Here is a 22,679-nt window from a genome sequence, read left to right on the forward strand (position 1 = left end):
CTGTGATGATTGCGTTAACTGCAAAAATTGTTTGTAGAGCATGTGTGTTTGAACAATATGAAATCTGGACACCTTGAAAAAAGAACAGGATAACAGCAATGTTCAGGGAACAAGAGAGATAACATTAAACTCTGACCACCAGAGAGCCAGGCAGAACAGAGCCATATTTCTCTTCTTTCAAAAGCAAATGGGAGAAATATCACTGAATTCTTTTTCTCAGCAAGGAACATCCCTGAGAAAGAGAATGTGTCCCTGCGGGTAGTCCTCTAAAATGGCCCCCTTGGGTGCAGCCGTCTTCTATGGTCGAAACTGTAGGGATGAAATAAGCCCCAGTCTCCCATAGCACTCCCAGGCTTATTAGGACAAGGAAATTCCCACCTAATAAATTTTGGTCAGACCGGTTGTCTGCTCTCAAACCCTGTCTCCTGATAAGATGTTATCAATGAAAATGTGTGCCCAAAACTTCATTAGCAATTTTAATTTCACTCCAGTCCTGTGGTCCCGTGATCTCGCCCTGCCTCCATTTGCCTTGTGATATTCTATTACCTTGTGAAGCACATGATCTCTGTGACCCACACCCTATTTGTACACTCCCTCCTCTTTTGAAAATCACTGATAAAAACTTGCTGGTTTTATGGCTCAAGGGGCATCACGGAGACTACCAACATGTGATGTCTCCCCCAGACACACATCTTTAAAATTTCTCTCTTTTGTACTCTGTCCCTTTATTTCTCAACCCGGCCAACACTTAGGGAACATAGAACCTGGGGGCAGGTTCGCCGATACCCTGCTAGAGTTTGGACTTGCATAGGGCTTGTAGCCCCTTTGTTTTGGCCAATTTCTCCCATTTGGAATGGATGTATTTACCCAATACCTGTACCACCATTGTGTCTAGGAAGTAACTAACTCGCTTTTGATTTTACAGGCTCATAGGCAGAAGGGACTTACTTTGTCTCAGATGAGACTTTGGACCGTGGACCTTTGAATTAATGCTGAAATAAGACTTTGGGGGACTGTTGGAAAGGCATGATTGGTTTTGAAATGTGAAGACATGAGATTTGGGAGGGGCTGGGGCAGAATAATAAGGTTTGGCTGTGTCCCCACCCAAGTCTCACCTTGAATTGTAATAATCCCCACATGTCAAGAATGGTGGCAGGTGGAGATAATTGAATCATGGGGCAGTTTCCCCCATAGTGTTCTCATGGTAGTGAATAAGTTTCAGGAGATCTGATAGTTTTATACATGGGGGTTTCCCCTGCACACTCTCTTGCTCTCTTGCCTGCCACCATGTAAGATGCACCTTTGCTCTTCCTTCACTTTCTGCCATGATTGTGAGGCCTCCTCAGCCGTGTGGAACTGTGAGTCCATTAAACCTCTTTCCTTTATAAATTACCCAGCCTCAGGTATGTTTTTATTAGCCGTGTAAGAACTGATGAAAACACCCACATTATTCTGTCTTGTGAGCTCTTCAAACTGTTGCAACCTCTGCCTGTTACCCAATTCCAAAGTCACTTCCACATTTTTGGGTATCCTTATAGCAGCGTCCCACTCTCTGTTGTACCAATTTACATGTTGATACCATATCTTTGCTATTGTGAATAGTGCTGTGATAAACATGAATGCAGTAATCTTTTTGATACATTAATTTATTTTCTTTCAGGTAGATACCCGGTATTGGGATTGCTGGATTGAATAACAGTTTTGTTTTTAGTTGTTTAAGAAATCTTACAGGATGGGAAGTTTAAAGATCAATGCATTAGAGTATCTTTATGCACTGGTAACATTGCACCTTTAAACTTCTGGTACCACAATGGGTAACACCAGACTGGCTGGCCTAAATTCCATTCTGCATTCTTGGAGTGAGCTATGGAGATACTGACCTTGAATTCACACAGTTTGCTCACAGGCTCAGAATGCTCCACCCCTACTCCATCACTGAGGGCTCAGAATTTTTTAATGACATAGTTGTCCCTTCAATGTAAGATACCCAAATTATAGATTACACAGGAAAATTATTAATATACATGTAAAATGAGTCAAAGTAACTCCTGAGAAGATATATCCCTTATTTTGTTTAATGAAGGAAATGACCAATAGAAATTACTGTAAACCCAGAGAATAAGAAGGCAATTTTAAAAACATGTACCTGGAAAGCTCTGTCTGTATCTGGAGATCAGGTTTGCTTAGATACTCAAAGTGCAATTAAAGTGGTTTGAAAATTCAAAGCAGCTTTAGAGTACCATTATAGGAGCACTGGAAGAATAAAATGATATAAAAGTAAATTAGTAAGCTAGACAAAGGGAGAAACTTCCTTACGAGAAAGCTTAATATCTTAGAAGAAGGATTCGGTAAATACAAAAGAGGAAAAAAAGTGGTGCCCATGCTAATGGTTCTTAAAGTTTTAGTTTTAAAAAAGAGATGTTTTTGTCATTGGTGGAACTGAAAAGGTAATGGGTAATCAAAGAGCAATTCGAATGAAAGAGGCATGATCTTAGTAAGTAAATTAAAGTGCTGCCTCAGAAATTGATATGATCCAGAAATTAGTAGATGGTGAAAACCACTTCCTGTATAGAAGGTCTATAATAACATCAGCCACAAGTGCATACTGTGAGTCCTCTAGAGGTGGATACGTGAATATTAGGATTTTGTGTCAATTAAAAGGTAGAGACATCTTAGTATGTGGAAAGGCTAGTTGCATCATACCTAACTAAATCATAAAGTTGTTATTGTTTAGATGTTTAAATGTATATAAAAGTGTGTTTATAACTGCCGAGTTGCCAAAGGGGGATACTGTACTAATTCCTAAGTTACTGTCTTTCTGCTCCAAACTCATCCTTTCACTCTATGCTTAGTGGTAGCTGAAAGTCCCCAAATTACCTTTGCCTTTTGCCCGGATGACTTCCATTTAGATTCTACCAATAGGGGGCGCTAGAGGAACTGGGAGCGTTGAGAGGGGAAAAGGAACTTGCTCCTACCTGTGTGCTTGCTGCTCTTTTTGGTGTTACCTCAACCCTTCACTTGGGCAGTTCCCAGAATCAGCCTCATCACTCTCAACCTGGAGCCATAGTTTTAGTGGGGTTTGTGGGGGGCACTTTCTCCTCAGAGGTTGAAGTTCCCACACGGTCTCTCCTCTGAATCTGTAAATTGTAATCACTCTAACCTCTGTTCTTTCCTGACTCTGTCCTGTCTGTTCGTCTGAGAGCTTCTTTGTTGCTGCTTTCCTTCTTCAATGTCCATTTAACCACGTATTTATCTAAATTCTCCGTTGAAGTACCAGAGTGCTTTGTTTTCCTGGTGGATTCCTGCTGGTTCAAAAACAAGTTAGAAAAACATTTAGAAATTCGGGACAATTATTCAAGTAATTATAAAAACACTCTGGCCATGTATGGGAGTTTACAAACAGCATTAACATAAAATATTTTTTATCTGGTGTGTTGCAAGGCAATCCAGTTATTATTGTTCAGTGTATGCATTACTTGTATGCTGAATGAACATGCCAAAGAAATTTAGGAATTGACTGCCAAGCAAAGGCAAAATGATGATGAGCCAAAATAAGTGGGAGCCAGGGTTGACAATCTTATACCACCTCTTTATTAAACTAGCAGAGGGAGAGAACAAATATAAAAGCTAAGTAACAGGATGCTAAACACAAAACACAAATAATAGAAAGCCCAAATATCTCAATATTTACATTGAGAGAAAATTGATTATATTTTCCCATTTTCATATTGGATTGTATTTCATATTTTTAAGACCATAAAATACTGTTATATATTATTTGTAAGACTATCTAAAACACAACCACAAAGAAAGGCTGGGAATATGATAATGAAGAACACAGCCTATGCAAATATTTAATAAGTTGATGCGGCAATATAAATACAAGCTGGATGTTTGCATTCATGTTTATATCAGGCAAATGCACTAATTGGTATGAAGAGTACTCCATAATAATAAAGGTAAAACTTTATCAAGAATATGTAACAATCATAAATATGTATATACAACAATATAACCTTAATGTAGAAATAGGAAAAAAATAGAATTACAATGAAAAGATTAGCAAACTCAACTTCTTAGTGGGGGAATTGGAAAAATGCTCTCAGAAAATAATAGATAATCCTGACAAAAATTGTAAATAAAAACTACAAAAACTTTACATGCTTGATCACATAGATATATAAAGATTCCTACATTCCCTAAAATAAAGCATGTACACTAAAGTCAGTATAACAATTGCAACAAGTGAACATATACAAAACAAAAAACCCCTCATATTTTCAAAGAATCAATATCACAAGGATTCATTCTCTTACCACAGGTGATCATAAACGTAAAATTAACAACAGAAATGTAACAAAAATATTTAGAAACCTAAAAATGCACTTCTTCATAATTTGTCCTTTGAAGATGAAGTCAACCATAATGAAAGTTCTAAATGTCAGCCTTAAAATGTATGGCTAAAATGGTGGAGGAAAATAAATTTATAGCTAAAATCACATTTATTTTAAAAGTAAGATTTGTAATAAGTTAAATATTCAACTCAGAAATATACAATGACTAAAAATTAAAATAAAAATAGTATATAATTTATATAAGAGCAAACGTTATTGAAAAAATAAAGAATGATGAACATTATTAAAATAGAATCCTAGTTCCTTTTTCAAAAAATACTAATAAAATAGACTGATCAGTAAAAAAGGGGAAAAAGTGTATATAGAATATTAGGAACAAAAAGTTATAAAAACAAGATGTAGATTTTTTTAAATGACAATAGAATGTTATAAGCAAAACTTATTTCAATAAATTTAAAAGATTTGAAGATATTCCAGTTCTCAGAGGGAATGCTTTCAAGTTTTTCCCATTCAGTATTATGTTGGCTGTGGGTTTGTCATAGATGGCTTTTTTTACATTAAGGTATGTCCCTTGTATGCCAATTTTTCTGACAGTTTTAATCATAAAGGGATGCTGGATTTTGTCATATGCTTTTTCTGCATCTATTGAGATCATGTGATTTTTGTTTTTAATTCTGTTTATCTGGTGTATCACATTTATTGACTTGCATATGTTAAACCATCCCTGCATCCCTGATATGAAACCCACTTGATCATGGTGGATTATCTTATTGATATGTTGTTGTATTCGGTTAGCTAGTATTTTGTTAAGGATTTTAGCATCTATGTTCATCAAGGATCTCGGTCTATAGTTTTCTTTTTTGGTTATGTCCTTTCCTAGTTTGGGTATTAGGATGATGCTGGCTTCATAGAATGAATTAGGGAGGGTTCCTTCCTTCTTTACCTTGTGGAATAGTGTCAAAAGGATGGGTACTAATTCTTCTTTGAATGTCTAGTAGAATTCTGCTGTGAATCCATCTGGTCCTGAACTTTTTCTTGTTGGTAATTTTTAAATTACCATTTCAATCTTGCTGCTTGTTATTGGTCTGTCACGCTCACCACCCCTCTTCAACATAGTACTGGAAGTCCTAGCCAGAGCAATCAGACAAGAGCAATAAATAAAGGGCATCCAAATTGATAAAGAGGAAGTCAAACTGTCACGGTTTGGTGACTATATGATCGTTTACCTTGAAAATCCTAAAGACTCCTCCAGAAAGCTCCTTGAACTGATAAAAGAATTCAGCAAATTCTCTTTGAATACAAGATTAATGTACACAAATCAGTAGCTCTTCTATACACCAACAGAGACCAAATGGAGAATCAGATGAAAAGCTCAGCCCCTTTTACAATAGCTGCAAAAAATAAAATAAAATACTTAGGAATATACGTAACCAAGGAGGCAAAAGACCTTTATAAGGAAAACTACAAAATACTGCTGAAAGAAATCATAGATGACACAAACAAATGAAACACATCCCATGTTCATGGATGGGTAGAATCAATATTGTGAAAATGACCATCCTGCCAAAAGCAATCTACAAATTCAATGCAATCCACATGAAAATACCACCATCATTTTTCACAGAATTAGAAAAAAAATTATAAAATTCATATGGAACCAAAAAAGAGTCCACCTAGCCAAAGCAAGACTAAGCAAAAATAATAAATCTGAAGCCATCACACTACCTGATTTCAAACTATATTATAAGGCCATAGTCACCAAAACAGCATGGTACTGGTATAAAAATGGGCACATAGACCAGTGGAACAGAATAGAGAACCCAGAAATAAACCCAAATGCTTACAGCCAACTGATCTTCAACCAAGCAAACAAAAACATAAAGTGGGGAAAGGACACCCTTTTCAACAAATGGTGCTGGGATAATTGGCTAGCCACACGTAGTGTAATGAAACTGGATACTCATCACTTACACAAAAAATCAACACAAGATAGATTAAGGACTTTAAGACCTGAAACTATAAAAATTCTAGAAGAAAACATTGGAAAAACCCTTCTAGACATTATCTTAGGCAAAGATCTCATGACCAAGAACCCAAAAGTAAATGCAATAAAAACAAAGATAAATATTTGGACTTAATTAAACTAAAGAGCTTTTGCATGGCAAAAGAAACAGTCAGCAGAGTAAACAGACAACCCACAGAGTGGGAGAAAATCTTCACAGCTGACAGAGGACAAATATTCAGAATCTACAACAAACTCAAACAAATCAGTAAGAAAAAAACAAACAATCCCATCAAAAAGTGGGATAAGAACATGAATAGACAAGTCTCAAAAGAAGACATACAAATCGCCAACGAACGTGAAAAAATTCTCAACATCACTAATGATCAGGGAACTGCAAATCAAAACCACAATGTGATACCACCCTACTCCTGCAAGAATGGCTAAAATCAAAAACTCAAAAAACAGTAGATGTTGGCATGGATGCGGTGACCAAGAAACACTTCTACACTGCTGTGAATGTAAACTAGTACAGCCACTATGGAAAACAAGTATGGAAATTCCTTAAAGAACTAAAAGTAGAACTACCATTTGATCCAGCAATCCCACTACTGGGTATCTGCCCAGAGGAAAAGAGATCATTATATGTAAAAGATACTTGCGTATGCATGTTTATAGCAACATAGTTTGCAATTGCAAAATCGTGGAACCAATCCAAATGCCCATCAATCAATGAGTGGATCAAGAAACTGTGTGTGTGTGTGTGTGTGTGTGTGTGTGTGTGTGTGTGTGTGTGTGTGGTGTGTGTGTGTGTGTGTGTGTGTGTGTGTGTGTGTGTGTGTGTGTGCATATAAAATAGAATACTACTCAGCCATAAAAAGAAATGAATTAACTGCATTTGCAGTGACTTGGATGAAATTGGAGACTATTAATCTGATTGAGGTAACTCAGGAATGGAAAACTAAACATTCTATGTTCTCACTGATATATGGGAGCTAAGATATGAGGATGCACAGGCATAAAAATGATACAATGGACTTTGGGGACTAGGGGGAAAGAGAGGGATGGGGGCGAGGGATGAAAGACTACAAATAAGGTGCAGTGTATACTGTTCAGGTGACGGGTGCACCAAAATCTCACAGATCACTAGAAAACTTACTCATGTAACCACATACCACCTGTACCCCAATGACTTATGGAAAAATAAAAAATATTTGGAAAATATTACTTAAACTTCCTTATGTAGAAGTAGAAAATCCAAAACCTTAATGTTCAAAAAATTGAATTGGTTACCAGAATTTTCTTCTAATCAAAGAACACCATGCCATATAGTTTTAAAGGCAAATTTTACTGATCCTTAAGGAACAGCTAATTTTCATACTGTGTAAAACTTATTGAGAATAGACAAAAGAAGTACAGCAATCCAGCTTGCTTTATAGGGCTAGTATAACAATGATAACAAAACTAGAAAAGTACAATAGAAGAAAAGTGATTTATTGAACAAATCTCAAAAATGAACATAAATGCAAATTAGCCTAAGTATTAGTAAACCAAGTTCAGCATTGCTATTATCAAACAAAATACATCTTTTTCAGATAAAATATAATTTTAGGCCAAAAAAATTATAAGACATATAGAAAGCTTTTATATTTATAAAATTAGAAATAGAAAAAGACGAGATGTAATTTATGAGTTTATATATTTAACAAATTGGACCATGAACAACATATGGGTAACAGTGATAGTTTCTGTCCAGGCATTAGATGCCCTTGGGCATCAATATGAGGAAGCAACATCTTTTCAGTATATGAGGACACAATCTGGACACCAATCACCAACAAGCCTCTTATTGAACAGGTCTGATGGGGAAAAGCACATTAAAACCTGCTACAGGTGAGCTCTCTCAAGGTAAAAATAATAGGTTTTTTTACTTTCTTAGTTGGCAGTCATAAACATTAAAAAAACTTTAATTTAGCAAATTACATCCTGCCTCCTTTAGATGTAAGTATAAGAATGGATTTAGGTAAAAGACTAAAAGAAAATTTAAAGCACAAAGACACCATCGGATTGTCTCAGCTGGATTTCCTGAAATTATAAAATAGGGTCAGTTCATTTTCATTTCTTCATTCTCAGAAGACAGAGAAAATAGTAATAGTCACAGACCTCAGGGATTATGGTCTTCGTCACTTAACCTCACACTCCCCTTGCATTCAAAATCACTAGAAATTAAGGAACAGGGATTGCTTCTTGGTAAGAACTGTCCTTCCTTTTCTGTGCTCCAGTTAAATCTTACAAAAAGGGTTCAACAAATCCCAATGGGATGCTTTATCCTTCTTTCTGATCCCTTAACATGTTGCCCACAGCTTCTATAGCTCTTGCTACCTGGTCCTACTTTGGGAATTGGATTCCTTGTGGAAACTTGATGGAGATAATTACAGAATATATGTTTGGGTTACACAGAAGATAAAACTCAGCCAACACGGATGGGAATACTATATGGGTTCCACCTGCCCTAAAACAAGTGATTCTATTTGGAAGGTTGAATCTATGTGAGTTCCACCTGCTCTAAAAACAAGTGAATCTATTTGGAAGGTTAGTAGGTGGGGGTATTTTGGAGTTCCTGAAACTAAAATAAGCTTGGGGAATCTGTAATGTATGAAGAGGTCCTGGAAGTAATTGTATTCCTGCTTAAATTTCTGATCGTGAATTCTACACTGACTGAAGAAGTTAACAGCAGCAACATCTTGACATCAACATCCTTCCAGAGAAAACCAGAGAGATAAGTACAGGGAGAGCCCTTTTCCCTAGGACAGGAGCAGATGGCAGTGTGCGTGATGGGTCTTTATCTGTCCACTGCAACACGCTTTCATAGCATACTGAGACATGGTTGATCTAAGCAAAGAATAACATCATCTCTTCTGAGAGCTATCCAACCTCCACTGGGGCACTTTTTCCCCCAATAATCTTCTTGGAATGAAAGAGTTTCAACACTAGCTTACAGATGCTTTTTACTAATTTGTGAAGCTTTACGTAACTCATATCCAGCTTGTTTTCTCATTTTTAGTTGTTAATCCTGATGTAAGATGTAAGTTTTTATATTATCCAACCTTTATTTATTATACAATTTCAGATGCACTGTAATAAAAAATCACAATGCAAACTGTAATTCTTATCTGTTAATGCCAAATTTCTGCTATTTATAGACTTAGCTACTAGACTAATTTAAAGTTTTTCAGATATACCTAATGTAGGTAATTTATTTTGACACATTTGGTGTTGAATTTCTTGTTTAAATTGTAAGGTAAAATAGTTGTTTGTGGGGGGTTGCTTGTTTCTATTGCCTCATGAAATTAAGTAGTGGTTTTATAGAACAATGGGCCTAATTGACTGCAAACTAGATTTATGTTACATAAGAAGAAGAGTGACCCAAAGGATTTATTTTTAAATATGAAATTCCTTTTTCTGAGCTATTTAAACATGAGAATTATCATATTTGTGAGTCTCTTTTTTCTAAATTTTTGTAGGTACATAGTAGGTGTATATATTTACGGGGTATATGAGATGTTTTGATACAGGCACGCAATGTGAAATAAGCACATCATAGGGAATGAGGCACCCAGACCCTCAAGCATTTACTCTGTAAGTTACAAAAAAATCCAATTACATTCTTTAAGTTATTTTAAAATGACAATGAAGTTATTGACTATGGCCACCCTATTTTGCTAACAAATAATAGGTCTTATTCATTCTAGTTTTTTTGTACCCATTAATGATCCCCACCTCCTCCCAACACCCCTGCTACCCTTCCCAGCCTCTAGTAACCATCCTTCTACTCTCTATGTCCATGAGTTCAATTGTTTTGATTTTTAGGTCCCACAAATAAGTGAGAACATGTGATATTTGTCTTCCTATGCCTGGCTTATTTCATTTAACATAATGATTTCCATTTCCATCCATGTTGTTGCAAATGACTAGATCTCATTCTTTCTTTATGGCTGAATAGTGCTCCACTGTGTATATGTACCACATTTTCTTTTTCCATTCATCTGTTGATGGACACTTAGCTTGCTTCCAATTATTAGCTATTGTAAACAGTGCTGCAACATAGGAGTGCAGATATCTCTTCGATATAGTGATTTCCTTTCTTTTGGGTATATACCCAGCAGTGGCACTGCTGGCATATTTGTGAGTCTTTTTAATAGTCTTATCAATCCAACCAGGTTACATGTGGCTACAAACAACTACAGTCTTATATGCCCTCAGCTAAGACATGTAGCAGGACGTAGTATATGTTCAGTTAACACCTGTGGATTTATATTTTGTGATTTAGCTACTTGGAGATGGGGGAAGATGAGATGACACCATTGGTCCTTCTACTTTATTGTGATGCCTTTATCATATGAAATTTTAAAAGTAGCATTGTTATCTTCCTTGGACTCAGGTATTGCAAGAAAGTTGAGGTGAAAGTGAATAACACTTTTCTATACATTTGGGAACACTGAATCCTGTTGTTGGAAAGGATCTTGGCATTCTTCTAGTTCAACTTCTCACATGACAAAGGAATCCCATCTTGAATAGATGGTTAATTAATCTATGAATTAAAACACTCACTGAAATCTTCATTCCTAATAAAATTACTAATTTTCAAGAAGGCAATTTCAATAATGATCAGATTATTTATTGACTAAGATAATATCACCTTCCAATAATTTCTACTTTGAATTATGATTCTTGCTTTGGAGCAAAACTTATTTACCTTTGCTGATGAAATCTTTCAAATATTAACTTATCAGAAAACTTGAATAGGGAACTCATTGATAGGAACTCAATTATGAATTTTTCTGTTTTTATTTTAGTGAAATTCAGATGGATTATGGGCTGAAGAAGGCTATAGAGTCAGGCAAAAAAACAGAAGCAATAATTTAGAAGTTACAATGATTCAAACCTCAGTATACCCTCTTTGCTTTGGAAGGATTTTAAAACATTTGATAGGCCACAAAAAAAATAAAGAGTCACCATAAATAATAAGTAGTTATTTATTTGTACATGATAGTTAAGAAGCTATAAAATATGTTAAACATTCTATGAATATAAGTATATGGTTAGAGTTTTAGCTCTAGTTTTGGATAGAGATCAGTATTTTTTAAATCCCAGGCTATGACCCATCATGAAATAATTCAGCCAGCACTTTTACTAATGAAATAGAATACATTAGACTAGAATAAAATAGAAAACAAGCGCACTACACAGAGTAAGGATTCAGTTATATATATACTCGTGTGTGTATGTACTGGGTAGACATTTATTACTGTAGGAATATAGCAGAATTTTAGAAATTTCCAAATGTAACTAAATAAATCATATGTAACAATTTCACTACTGGGTATATATCCAAAAGAAAGGAAGTGAACATATCAAAAAGATATTTTCACAGCCATGTTTACTGCAGCACTATTCACAGTAACCAAAATATGGAATAAGCCTAAGTGCTCATCAATGAATGAATAAAGAAAATGTGATATATATACACAATTGTATATTATTCAGCCATGTAAAAGAATAAAATCCTGCCATTTGGCGCAATATGGATGGAACTGGAGGTCATTACATTAAATGAAATAAGCTAAGCACAGAACGACAAATATTGTATGTTTTCACTTATATGTGGGAGCTAAAAATGTGCATCTCATGAAGACAGAGAGTAGATTAGTGGTTACCAGATGCCAGGAGGGGTAGCAAAAGGGAAACAAAAGAGAAGTTGACTAGGGTACAAACATATGGTTTCATAGAAGAAATAAGACCTAGTGTTCAATGGATTAGAAGAGTGACTGTAGTTTACAGTAATCTATTGTATATTTCAAAATAGCCAGAAGAGAATAATTTGAATGTTTCTAACATAAAGAAAAGGCAAATATTTAAGGTGACAGATAGCCCAAGTACACAGATTTGATCTTTATAAATTAAATGAGTACATTAAATTATTGCATGTACCCTAAAACTATTTACATCTATTATGTATCAATTAAAAATTATTAAAAATAAATTTGCAAAAAACAGAAAAATGTATATACAAATAAATAATATAAATACACATTTATAGTATAAGAAGTATACTATATATACAACAGATTACTGTATGATGAAATGTACAATGACATATACAATAGATTACTGTAGTCTAAGAAAGGTGACAGGTAACTACATTCTGATCATAAGACAACACAAACAGAGTAGACCCTCTATGGGTACAAAAGTCAAGACACAAAGATCTCTGTTTAAATCCAGCCAAAGTTAGGGCAAACTGCCATTCTCTTAACTTAATTCAAGATTATTCAATCAGTAAAAATCACAAGTTTAACAAATAATTCATATAACAAAAGCACAAATTGGTGAGAAGACCTGATGGCAGGATCATTGACATGGTCGTCATCCCTCTTTCTATCCTTACATGTAGACATAGACACCAGCACACTTCCACATGCATGGATATAAGTACCCTGCAATGAAGGAATCCAGAGGGCAAGCACCTGATAATAATCATCACAGACTGAGGAAAGAGTCCATGCTATGAAGGCAATTTAAGTATTAACATATTGTGAACTGTGATGAAAGTAGATTTGAAAATAAGATGTAATGAATACTATAATATCATACTAACACTGAATTTATCATGGATGACAAAATTTCCTTGTGCTTCATTTGTAATGCATAATTTTCTCTTAGTAAGCAAATAAGATCAAAATATAATTGAAAGTGTTTTCTTAGAAAACACTCAAACAATAATACGTACAGTTGCAGCATGCTTAAACATTTGCCTTAGACATTCAGACTTGGTGAGCTCCTTGTTTCTTCTACAGGGAAATGGGGGGAAATCAGACTTCCATCACAGAGTTCCTCCTACTGGGATTTCCCATTGGCCCAAGGATTCAGATGCTCCTCTTTGGGCTCTTCTCCCTGTTCTACATCTTCACCCTGCTGGGGAACGGGACCATCCTGGGGCTCATCTCACTGGACTCCAGACTCCACACCCCCATGTACTTCTTCCTCTCACACCTGGCAGTCGTCGACATCACCTATGCTTGCAACACGGTGCCCCAGATGCTGGTGAACCTCCTGCATCCAGCCAAGCACATCTCCTTTGCTGGCTGCATGACCCAGATGTTTCTGTTTTTGAGTTTTGCACATACAGAATGTCTCCTCCTGGTGGTGATGTCCTATGATCGGTACGTGGCCATCTGCCACCCTCTCCGATATTCTACCATCATGACCTGGAAAGTCTGCATCACTTTGGCATTGACTTCCTGGATTTTAGGAGTCTTATTGGCCCTTGTCCATCTAGTGTTACTGCTACCACTGTCCTTCTGTGGACCCCAGAAGCTTAATCACTTTTTCTGTGAAATTATGGCTGTTCTCAAACTTGCCTGTGCGGATACCCACATCAATGAGGTAATGGTTTTGGCAGGGGCAGTGTCTGTGCTGGTGGGACCCTTCTTTTCCATTGTAATATCTTATGTTCATATTCTATGTGCCATTCTAAAGATCCAGTCAGGAGAGGGGCGTCAGAAAGCCTTCTCTATCTGCTCCTCCCACCTCTGCGTGGTTGGACTCTTTTATGGCACAGCCATCATCGTGTATGTTGAGCCCCAATATGAGAGCCCCAAGGAGCAGAAGAAATATCTCCTGCTGTTTCATAGCCTCTTCAATCCCATGCTTAATCCCCTAATTTATTGTCTTAGGAACAAGGAAGTCCAAGGTGCTCTAAAGAGGATGCTTGAAAAGGAGAGAACTTCATGAAAGCCTGAAAGAATAATAAAATAGCTGGCTTGAAAGGGCTTTGAGATTACATCTGAACCCATACCTACTGAGGATACATAATCACACTCTAGGGAACCCTTTCCAACTTCTTGAAATTTTCCTATGACTACTTCCCGAGAAAGCCCATTCTGCTTTCCTCTCTCCAGCACTGAAGGTTGGAGCTGCACAATTAATAAAAATATTTTTATATTAGCTGTATAGTGTACACACTTTTAATATAATTATGTGAAATATTCTGAAAGTTGGAAATAAATGTGTATCTTTTTGTTCTGTAAATAGGACTTGAAGGCCAATTTTTGTAGAATAAGGATGTAAGAGTTAGGAGAGACTGATAACAAAGTCCTTATTTAATTATTCTTAATTTAGAACATGCCATATTTAGGCCAGGTGTGGTGTCTCATGCCTGTAATCCCAGCACTTTGGGAGGCCAAGGCAAGCAGATCACGAGGTCAGGAGACTGAGACCATCCTGGCCAACATGATGAAACCCCGTCTCTACTAAAAACGCAAAAATTAGCCAGGCATGGTGGTGCAGACCTGTAATCCTAGCTACTCGGGAGGCTGAGTCAGGATAATCACTTGAAACCAGGAGGTGGAGGTTGCAGTGAGCCAAGATTGAGCCACTGCACTCCAGCCTGGGTGACAGAGCGAGACTCCATCTCAAAAAAAAAAAAAAAAAAAGCCATATTTAAAAATAGGTCTACATATAAAATATTTGCACATATTTCTCTGGTGGTGACATTTTCTAAGGTATAATCCAAGTAGATTAGAAAGAGCATGAGCCATGTCTTCACAGGAAAGAGAATGGAGAATATAACTGTAATGGAACTAACAAGAAAACCTGGGCAGATGTCATGTTAGTAAATACATAGACATATTGGAACCTTCTCTGTTGCTTTTTCTCTGCTTGTGGAGTGCAGGGGAAAGCCATGGGATGTAGAGCTGAGCGGAAGAGAGCACAGTGGGAATAACAGAGGTCATGGAAGAACTATATGTTTTCTCCCAGGGGTTTGGTCAATTGTCTCCTATTGAAAATGATTAAAACTCAGAGGAGATCATCCTGAAAAGTTAAGAACAGACTGTAACTGTTGTGGCTAGTTGATCAATATTACTAGAGCTGGAAATTATCAGGAATAATTTAATTTTAAATTGAGGTATTTTAAGTAATTTTAATAATCTTTTTATTCAAACATGAAACTCTTCCACTTAGTTATAAAGTGATACAAAATAATAGTGAAGAAGTGTTAGGAAAGGATGTATAAAGATACTTCTGTTTCTCAACTCTTCTCTCAAATTAAGTATAACTTAATTAAGCCTAAATATGCAAACTCTGTAAAAGGGAAATATTCAAATTTGTTAAAAAGATGTTTCCTGTGAAAAAGTATGTAGATGAGGAAAATACATGGATTTTTCTCTCACAAAGCAACCCTTTTGTTAGGACATCTGTTATTGCAGACATGATCACATAACCAAAAAAAAAGGGGGAGTAAAAACACTTGTACTTTGGGTTCAGCTAGACCTGGGATTTTACAAAGTTCTGCCAGTTGCTAGATGTGGAAACTTTTGTAATTTATTTAAATTCTTCAGAAATTATTATGTAAAATGAGGTCAGTAATGCCAAGCTCACAGATTTGTTGGGAAGATTAGAGGAAATACATGAAAATGTTTAGCAAGATCTATAACTCATAATAACACAGTAAGTAGTATTCATTAATATTATCCACTTCATATACTTATTATTTCCTTAAAGAACTAGAACACCAACTTATAAATGCAATAACAAAACATCAGATTTCCCATTTTACCAGAAAGAAGCAGGAATGTTGCAAAATTTAGCTTTTTATCTGATACAAAATGCCATGATGTCAAATAATTTATGAAGTAAATTATTCATAGGGCTTTTCCTTTGCAATCTCAGTTCTCTGAAAAAGTAATGACTATTTTAAAATACATGGATAAATACAATTCAAAATTGCTAAAATTTGTATATGTGTGTGTGTATACATTACACACACATACACACACACACACTCACACACACACACCAGTGCTAGGTCCTGGAAACAAAAGGATGAATAGGGCCAATTTCCTATTACTTTATTCATGTGTAGCAGGAGAATTAAATGGATATATGATGGAAATTAACAACTTATATAATAAGTTAATAACTGAGCTCTGCACAGGATGCTATTGTAGCCCAGAAGAAGGATAACCCCCCCAGAATGGGAGTGGTTCAGTAAGACTTCCTGGAGCAGAAGGCTGCATCACTCTGGCATTGACTTCCTGGATTTTAGGAGTCTTACTGGCCCTTGACAGTGTTAGTGCTACCACTGTCCTTCTGTGGACCCCGGAAAGTTAATCATAAGTAAGCATAAGTAAGAGTTAAGCATCAGGGGCTGGGAGAAAGCATAAGTAAGAGTTAAGCGTCAGGGGCTGGGAGAAAGGCGTGGTGTGGCAGGAGGGGGTGTTCCATCCAATGAGGGAAAGAAGCAAAGACCCAAAGGGAGTAAGCAGCTTGTAAGCTGCGGGGGAAACAAACATAGCTCAGGGTTTTCCAGGTATGAAATACAAGGCAGGGACTGATGACAAGTGAGCCTGGAGAGAACGAGCATGGAGGAACACATATTCCAGACTAATGACCCTGAAGTACGGCCTATATGAAATGAGAAGCCAGATTATAAGTATGAAAATGCCAAGTAATCAGATCTGAATTTAGAAAGATCTTCTGGAGCTATGAGGACTGGGTATTTGAATTGACCAACCTGATATCAGAGCTACTGTAATATAAAGGCTATCATATCAGTTGAAGCAAGAAACGCTGGCAGAGGCTGAACAGAGAAGCACACATGAGAATAAAGCGGGGGTGATTTCACTGGGAGATGCGAAGGTAAAATGAGCATAATTTGGTAGTTGGTAAGTATAAAGAATAAATGGAGGGAAGAATATTTTTTTTTTTTTGAGATGGAGTCTCCCACTATCGCCCAGGCTGGAGTGCAATGGCCCGATCTTGGCTCACTGCAACTTCTGCCTCCCGGGTTCAAGTGATCCTCCTGCCTCAGCCTCCCAAGTAGCTGGGATTACAGGGCTGCGCCACCATGCCCAGCTAATATTTTGTATCTTTAGTAGAAATGGGGTTTCACCATTTTGGCCAGGTTGGTCTCGAACTCCTGACCTCGTGATCTGCCCACCTCAGCCTCCCAAAGTGCTGGGATTACAGGCATGAGCCACTGCGCCCAGCCGAATAATTTTTTTTAAACTTTTAAAATTAAAGACACACAGAGAAATGTATAAATCATGAGTTAAATTCAGTGAAAGATCATGAAGTAAACACATTATGTAACCACTTTCTGGGAGGGGAAATAAAACATTCTGGCCTTCCAGGAGCTACCATCATGCTCTCTCCCAATTACTGCACCTTCCCTCCTCCTACAAGATACCTATTACCCTAACTTCTAACAGCACATATTAGCATTGTATTTTCTTGGACTTTATATAAATGGGATATATACTTAGTGTACATTCTTTTCTATCTGCCTACTTTCACTCATTATTGTCTTTGTGAGATTCACCCAGTTTGCTGTATGTAGCATAATTTATTATTTTTCCTTGTTTTATAGCATTGCGTTGCACAAATATTTCATAATTTATTCACCACATTCCTAATGGATATTTGAATTGTCTACAATTTTGGCTATAACAAATAATTATTCCATGAATGGTATTATATGCACCTTTCAGGAGACATATATAATCACTTCTGTTGGCTACATATGCATGGGAATACTGGGTTATAAAAACTCCAGACTTTCGGCCAGGCACGGTGGCTCATGCCTGTAATCCCATCACTTTGGGAGGCCGAGGTGTGGGGATTATGAGGTCATGAGATCGAGACCATCCTGGCTAACACGGTGAAACCCTGTCTCTACTAAAAATACAAAAAATTAGCTGGGCGTGGTGGTAGGCACCTGTAGTCCCAGCTATTTGGGAGGCTGAGGCAGGAGAATGGTGTGAACCCGGGAGGCGGAGCTTGCAATGAGCCAAGATCGCACCACTGCACTCCAGCCTGGGTGACAGAGCGAGACTCCGTCTCAAAAAAAAAAAACCTCTAAACTTTCATCTGCTTTGGATTGAGCTCTTGAACTCTTGAAAGTCAACCTATAGAATTGTTATTATTATTTACTCATGACCTGCAGTGTGCCTCACACTGAGCTCTGTATTGTAAATACAATGATGAGCTCTCTCTCTATATATATACAGTTTCTGCCCTTTGGTATTTCATCCCTCCCCATCTTTCTCCTTGCTGGTGCTACGAACCTCTGACTTGGTTGGATGACCCCAAAGCCCTCTTGTGCGAAGTTTCTTCTCCTGCACCATGATGTTTTCCTGTGAAAGCACTATCCTTACTTTTCTGTTATTTGCATCTACGACACCTAGAGGCATGTAGAATCATCTGAATTCCTTCCAGAAAATAGGCAGACAGCCAGGAGCCAGGAAAGCTGCCTCAGGCTCTTCCATTTAACCCGAATAGTTCTTCAGCACTCACTTCTCCTCGCTCACCCTTCTGTGATGCTTTATGAAGCTGTCCCGCCTAAACCCTGCCAAAGATGTGAATGGGGATTGCAGGGTAATATTTCCTCTACTTTAAGATTCATTTTCTTATCATACGCAATAACTCTGTGATTTAAGACAACAGTGGGAAAGCCAACATATACATGTATGTGACCACTTATTTTACCTGCCTATCTTCCTTTTCCACTTCACTTCACTGGGACCAGAGAAGCTGACTCTCCAGCACTCCAAAGTGGCCCTTGCACCTTAGACTGAGTTCACCCTACCACTTGCTTTTAGAAACTTTAGTGGTTCTATTAACCTGGGTTCCCCCAAAATAAAACCTGATGTAAAAGCTTATACAACATCATTTAATTAAGAATGACGGGGCTGGGCACGGGGGCTCATGCTTGTAATCCCAGCACTTTGGGAGGACGAGGCGGGTGGATCACCTGAGGTCAGGAGTTCGAGTCCAGCCTGACCAATATGGTGAAACCCCATCTCTATTAAAAATATAAAAATAGGTGGGCATGGTGGTATGCGCCTGTAGTCCCAGCTACTCCAGAGGCGGAGGCAGGAGAAGTGCTCTAACCCGGGAGGCGGAGGTTGCAGTGAGCTGAGATCGCGCCATTGCACTCCAGCCTGGGCAACAAGAGCAAAACTCATCTCAAAAAAATAAATAAATAAAATAAGAAAGAGGGAAAAGAGATGTGAGGCAAGAGAGTAGGGGGAGAAAGCTCAAAGGTGCCTTGCTAAAGCTGCCACTGCTTGGTGTCAAAAATAACTGATTCCTCTATTTCATGGGATTGTTTTCTGAGAGTCCTTGTGAAATACTGGTCTTAGAATGGGTCCATTCGGGAGCAATCAGAGTGAGTAATTTAATTGCTTGCCACTGCCTCTCGTTGGTCAAACGTGTGCCTCACTCCATAGGGTGTTAATTATCCCTCATTAGAAATTGTACATGCATCATGGCCACCAATTATTCTATACTGACTTGTGCTCTGGGGTAAAAGAAAAGCCTCAGATCAGAAAGCAAGAGGAATGTAAAGTGGCAGGAGAAGAAGCACTCTTGGGTTATTCTTGTGTAAAGTAGATTTGATTAGAGCACAGAGTAGCTCACAGTGGTGGCTAAGATGGGACAAGTGGACAAGGGTTCCAGAAATCTGAGGTTGAAAGATCTGAGTTGGAGCCTAAGTATGTGACTGAACGGCTGCAATCTCGTGATAAAACTTGAATGTATGCCCCTCTGCCACCTCAAATAATATATCCACTCAATCTCCCTCTGACACCTCAAATAATATGTCCATTAGGACTTTTACTTGCAGATATTGCTCAGTGGACTTCTAGGCTTCTTCTGTCTAAACTGGTTGCATCCTAGCAATTCCATCTGCCTTTATTCTGAGTTCGACTCCCTAGTTCATTAACCTCATGCCATCCTCTTTCTTGGTTTACTCCTTTATTTTGATGGAGCATATCCTACAAACGTTTTATAAGGTTAAAAGTGTATGCAATGACAGAAGTTATAGTGAGAACAGCCCTCAGTATTTCAAAATCATTATTATTGCTTATATTATTTTATCTTCCTCAACTATCCCCTTGAAATTCTATGTGATTAGTGGACTTAAAAAAAGAAATAAAAGACTCAAGCCATGTGGAGAAGGTATTTCTGCCTCAGAGATAGCCAAATATTTAAAGAAAATTTAGGCCAAGCTGTAGGTAGTGTCTTTAATAGTAGTAGCAAGCACTTCTATTTCAAAATTGACCTTCATTGACAAAGGTTCTGCTGGGTGAGGTGTCAGAGTTCTAGCAGCAGAGAGTGGTTGGCTAGTGGGTGGTAAAAGAATTTACCAACAATAGTATAGGTTTGAAATGGAAAGTTTTGTTAGACAGAATGCTGTATCAGAGTGCAGCAGCCGCGGACTTCAGCAGAAGAGGACTCAGCACACCATGGTGGATTTTCCTTAGTGTTATTTATGGACCTTAAGGCAGGAGTTTGGACCATATTAGTCACGTAGGTCATGGTAAATGATTACATTTGTAGATACTATGGTGCCTTGATGTCAGCAAGGATTGCGCAATGAGTTTTGACATGCATGCATTCCAGAGATGTATAGAAATTCTAGTTACCTGTAAATTCTTGTAAAGAAGCCTGATACCAGATGTGGCTTTATATAATAGGGAGGTTTAATTACTTCTTTTTTTTTTTTTAGACAGAGTCTCACTCTGTCGCCAGGCTGAAGTGCAGTGGCGCGATCTCTGGTCACTGCAACCTCTGCCTCCCAGGTTCAAGCGATTCTCCTGCCTCAGCCTCCCGAGTAGCTGGGAATACAGGCACATGCCACCATGCCCAGCTAATTTTTGTATTTTTTTAGTTGAGATGGGGTTTCACCTGTTGGCCAGGATGGTCTGGATCTCTTGACCTTGTGATCCATCTGCCTTGGCCTCCCAAAGTGCTGGGATTACAGGCAGTTTAATTACTTCTGAATTCCTTTGTTAAGGGGCTTTGCCTCCAGATGGTCTGCTTGATGGCCACCAGATGATCTTTGCTCTCCTCGGGCTCATCACTACTGATGGAGCCAAGTATGCTTCATCATATTTATTCTTGCTAAAATATAAAGTATTAATCAATATAAATATTAATAATGCTCACAAAATGTCTAAGACAAAGAATATTTTTGCACTATCCACTTTAAAATTTAAAAGATAAAAAGAGAGCCATATCATGACACCTCTTTGTATCCACAGTAGACTGTGTTCGATGTCATTATATTGTCCATGTCAGAAAAAAATTGTACTAATTACGCATATTTGAATTAATAGTCACCAAAATATTTTCCTTAGTTTTATCCAAATGTTGGTGATCAAATTAATTTTCTGTGGTAACTTTTTAGAAAACATTAATGATAAAAATACTAAGAGTAAAAAGCTGTTATGTACAACCTGAAAGCATGCTAAATGTAAATGTTATGTTCTATTTCACAAGGGAGACCAATCTGGGCTGGATTGGTGAAGAGGGCTCCAAGAGTGCTTTGAAGAATCGGTATTAAGTATGAAGTCAAGTGGGTAGAACAGTTAAAATTGTCTTGAAATAAGGAATAAGAATTTCAAGACTGGGAGCTGCTAGGGGTAGTACTTGAATGAAGTAGAGTATGTGCTTTGGAGAATAATGAGGTAAGTAGAGTAAGCCTCTATTGGTCACACAGATTATGTTAAAAGAGAAATAACTCCAATTATACTCCTCTTGGATATATCTTTTACTGTTCTCCATGATAGGTTAAATATATTACTATTATTTTGAAGTGCTCCCTCCACCATAATTTAAGAATTAAACCTCTATTGAGATCTAGGTTAAGAAAAGACACTAAGAGGGTAAGAACTGAAAGGATTTTACAATCATCAAACTTTATCACTTAGTGCAAAAAAAAAAAGGGATAGAGAAAGAAAAAGTATGCCCATTTTATCTGTAGGCACTAACCCACAATGAGGAAATAAATATGTGGCCAAGAAATGCTTGAGATGGAAGGCACACTGAAGAAATTCAAGGAAGAAGATGAAGTATACCTGAACTAGCAGGTCAATAATATTTGTGAGAAATTTGGAGTAGTTATTTTACAATGACGTTCTCTCCATTCAGAGAAAGCTATTTCTCTGAAGTGATGCCTTAACAGAATTCAGGGACCTCTAACCAGCAGAGACCAAGAGATCATTGGCTCTCCTCTAGTGAAACTAGGAATTAGAGAGTGGAACAATTTTAAGATTGATAGAATAAGTATTGAAAGAAATTAATTTACGACATGATCTTGGTTTTTAAATCTTCTGTGCAAAAGTCTTGTCTTTTAACAGAAATCCTGTTCCTGTCCAATCCCAAGTAAACACACATAATGCATCCCATGGGAATGCTGAAAGAACAAAATGAATAAACATGGGCAATGCCTTCACTGGTTTGCCTGCTAATAGGAA

At 37.4% G+C, this 22,679-nt stretch overlaps 2 protein-coding genes across 2 annotated transcripts in view; both read left to right on the forward strand.

The window, feature by feature from the left end:
• Nucleotides 1-22,679, forward strand: part of LOC116809712 (olfactory receptor 2A5) — a 36,373-nt gene that overhangs the window by 10,630 nt on the left and 3,064 nt on the right. The gene's annotated exons all lie outside the window — the stretch shown is intronic.
• On the forward strand, nt 13,219-14,151 carry LOC116809713 (olfactory receptor 2A25). The gene has a single exon (XM_032753582.2). It carries the CDS (start codon nt 13,219-13,221, stop codon nt 14,149-14,151), a length of 933 nt encoding a protein of 310 aa, XP_032609473.1.

This window comes from Hylobates moloch, unplaced genomic scaffold, assembly GCF_009828535.3.
Source record: "Hylobates moloch isolate HMO894 unplaced genomic scaffold, HMol_V3 SCAFFOLD_1, whole genome shotgun sequence".
In the NCBI taxonomy this organism is placed as follows: Eukaryota; Metazoa; Chordata; class Mammalia; order Primates; family Hylobatidae; genus Hylobates; species Hylobates moloch.

Bases quoted from the DNA above. Each gene is read 5' to 3' on its own strand.
- LOC116809713 (XM_032753582.2), top strand. From the start codon at position 13,219: ATGGGGGGAAATCAGACTTCCATCACAGAGTTCCTCCTACTGGGATTT.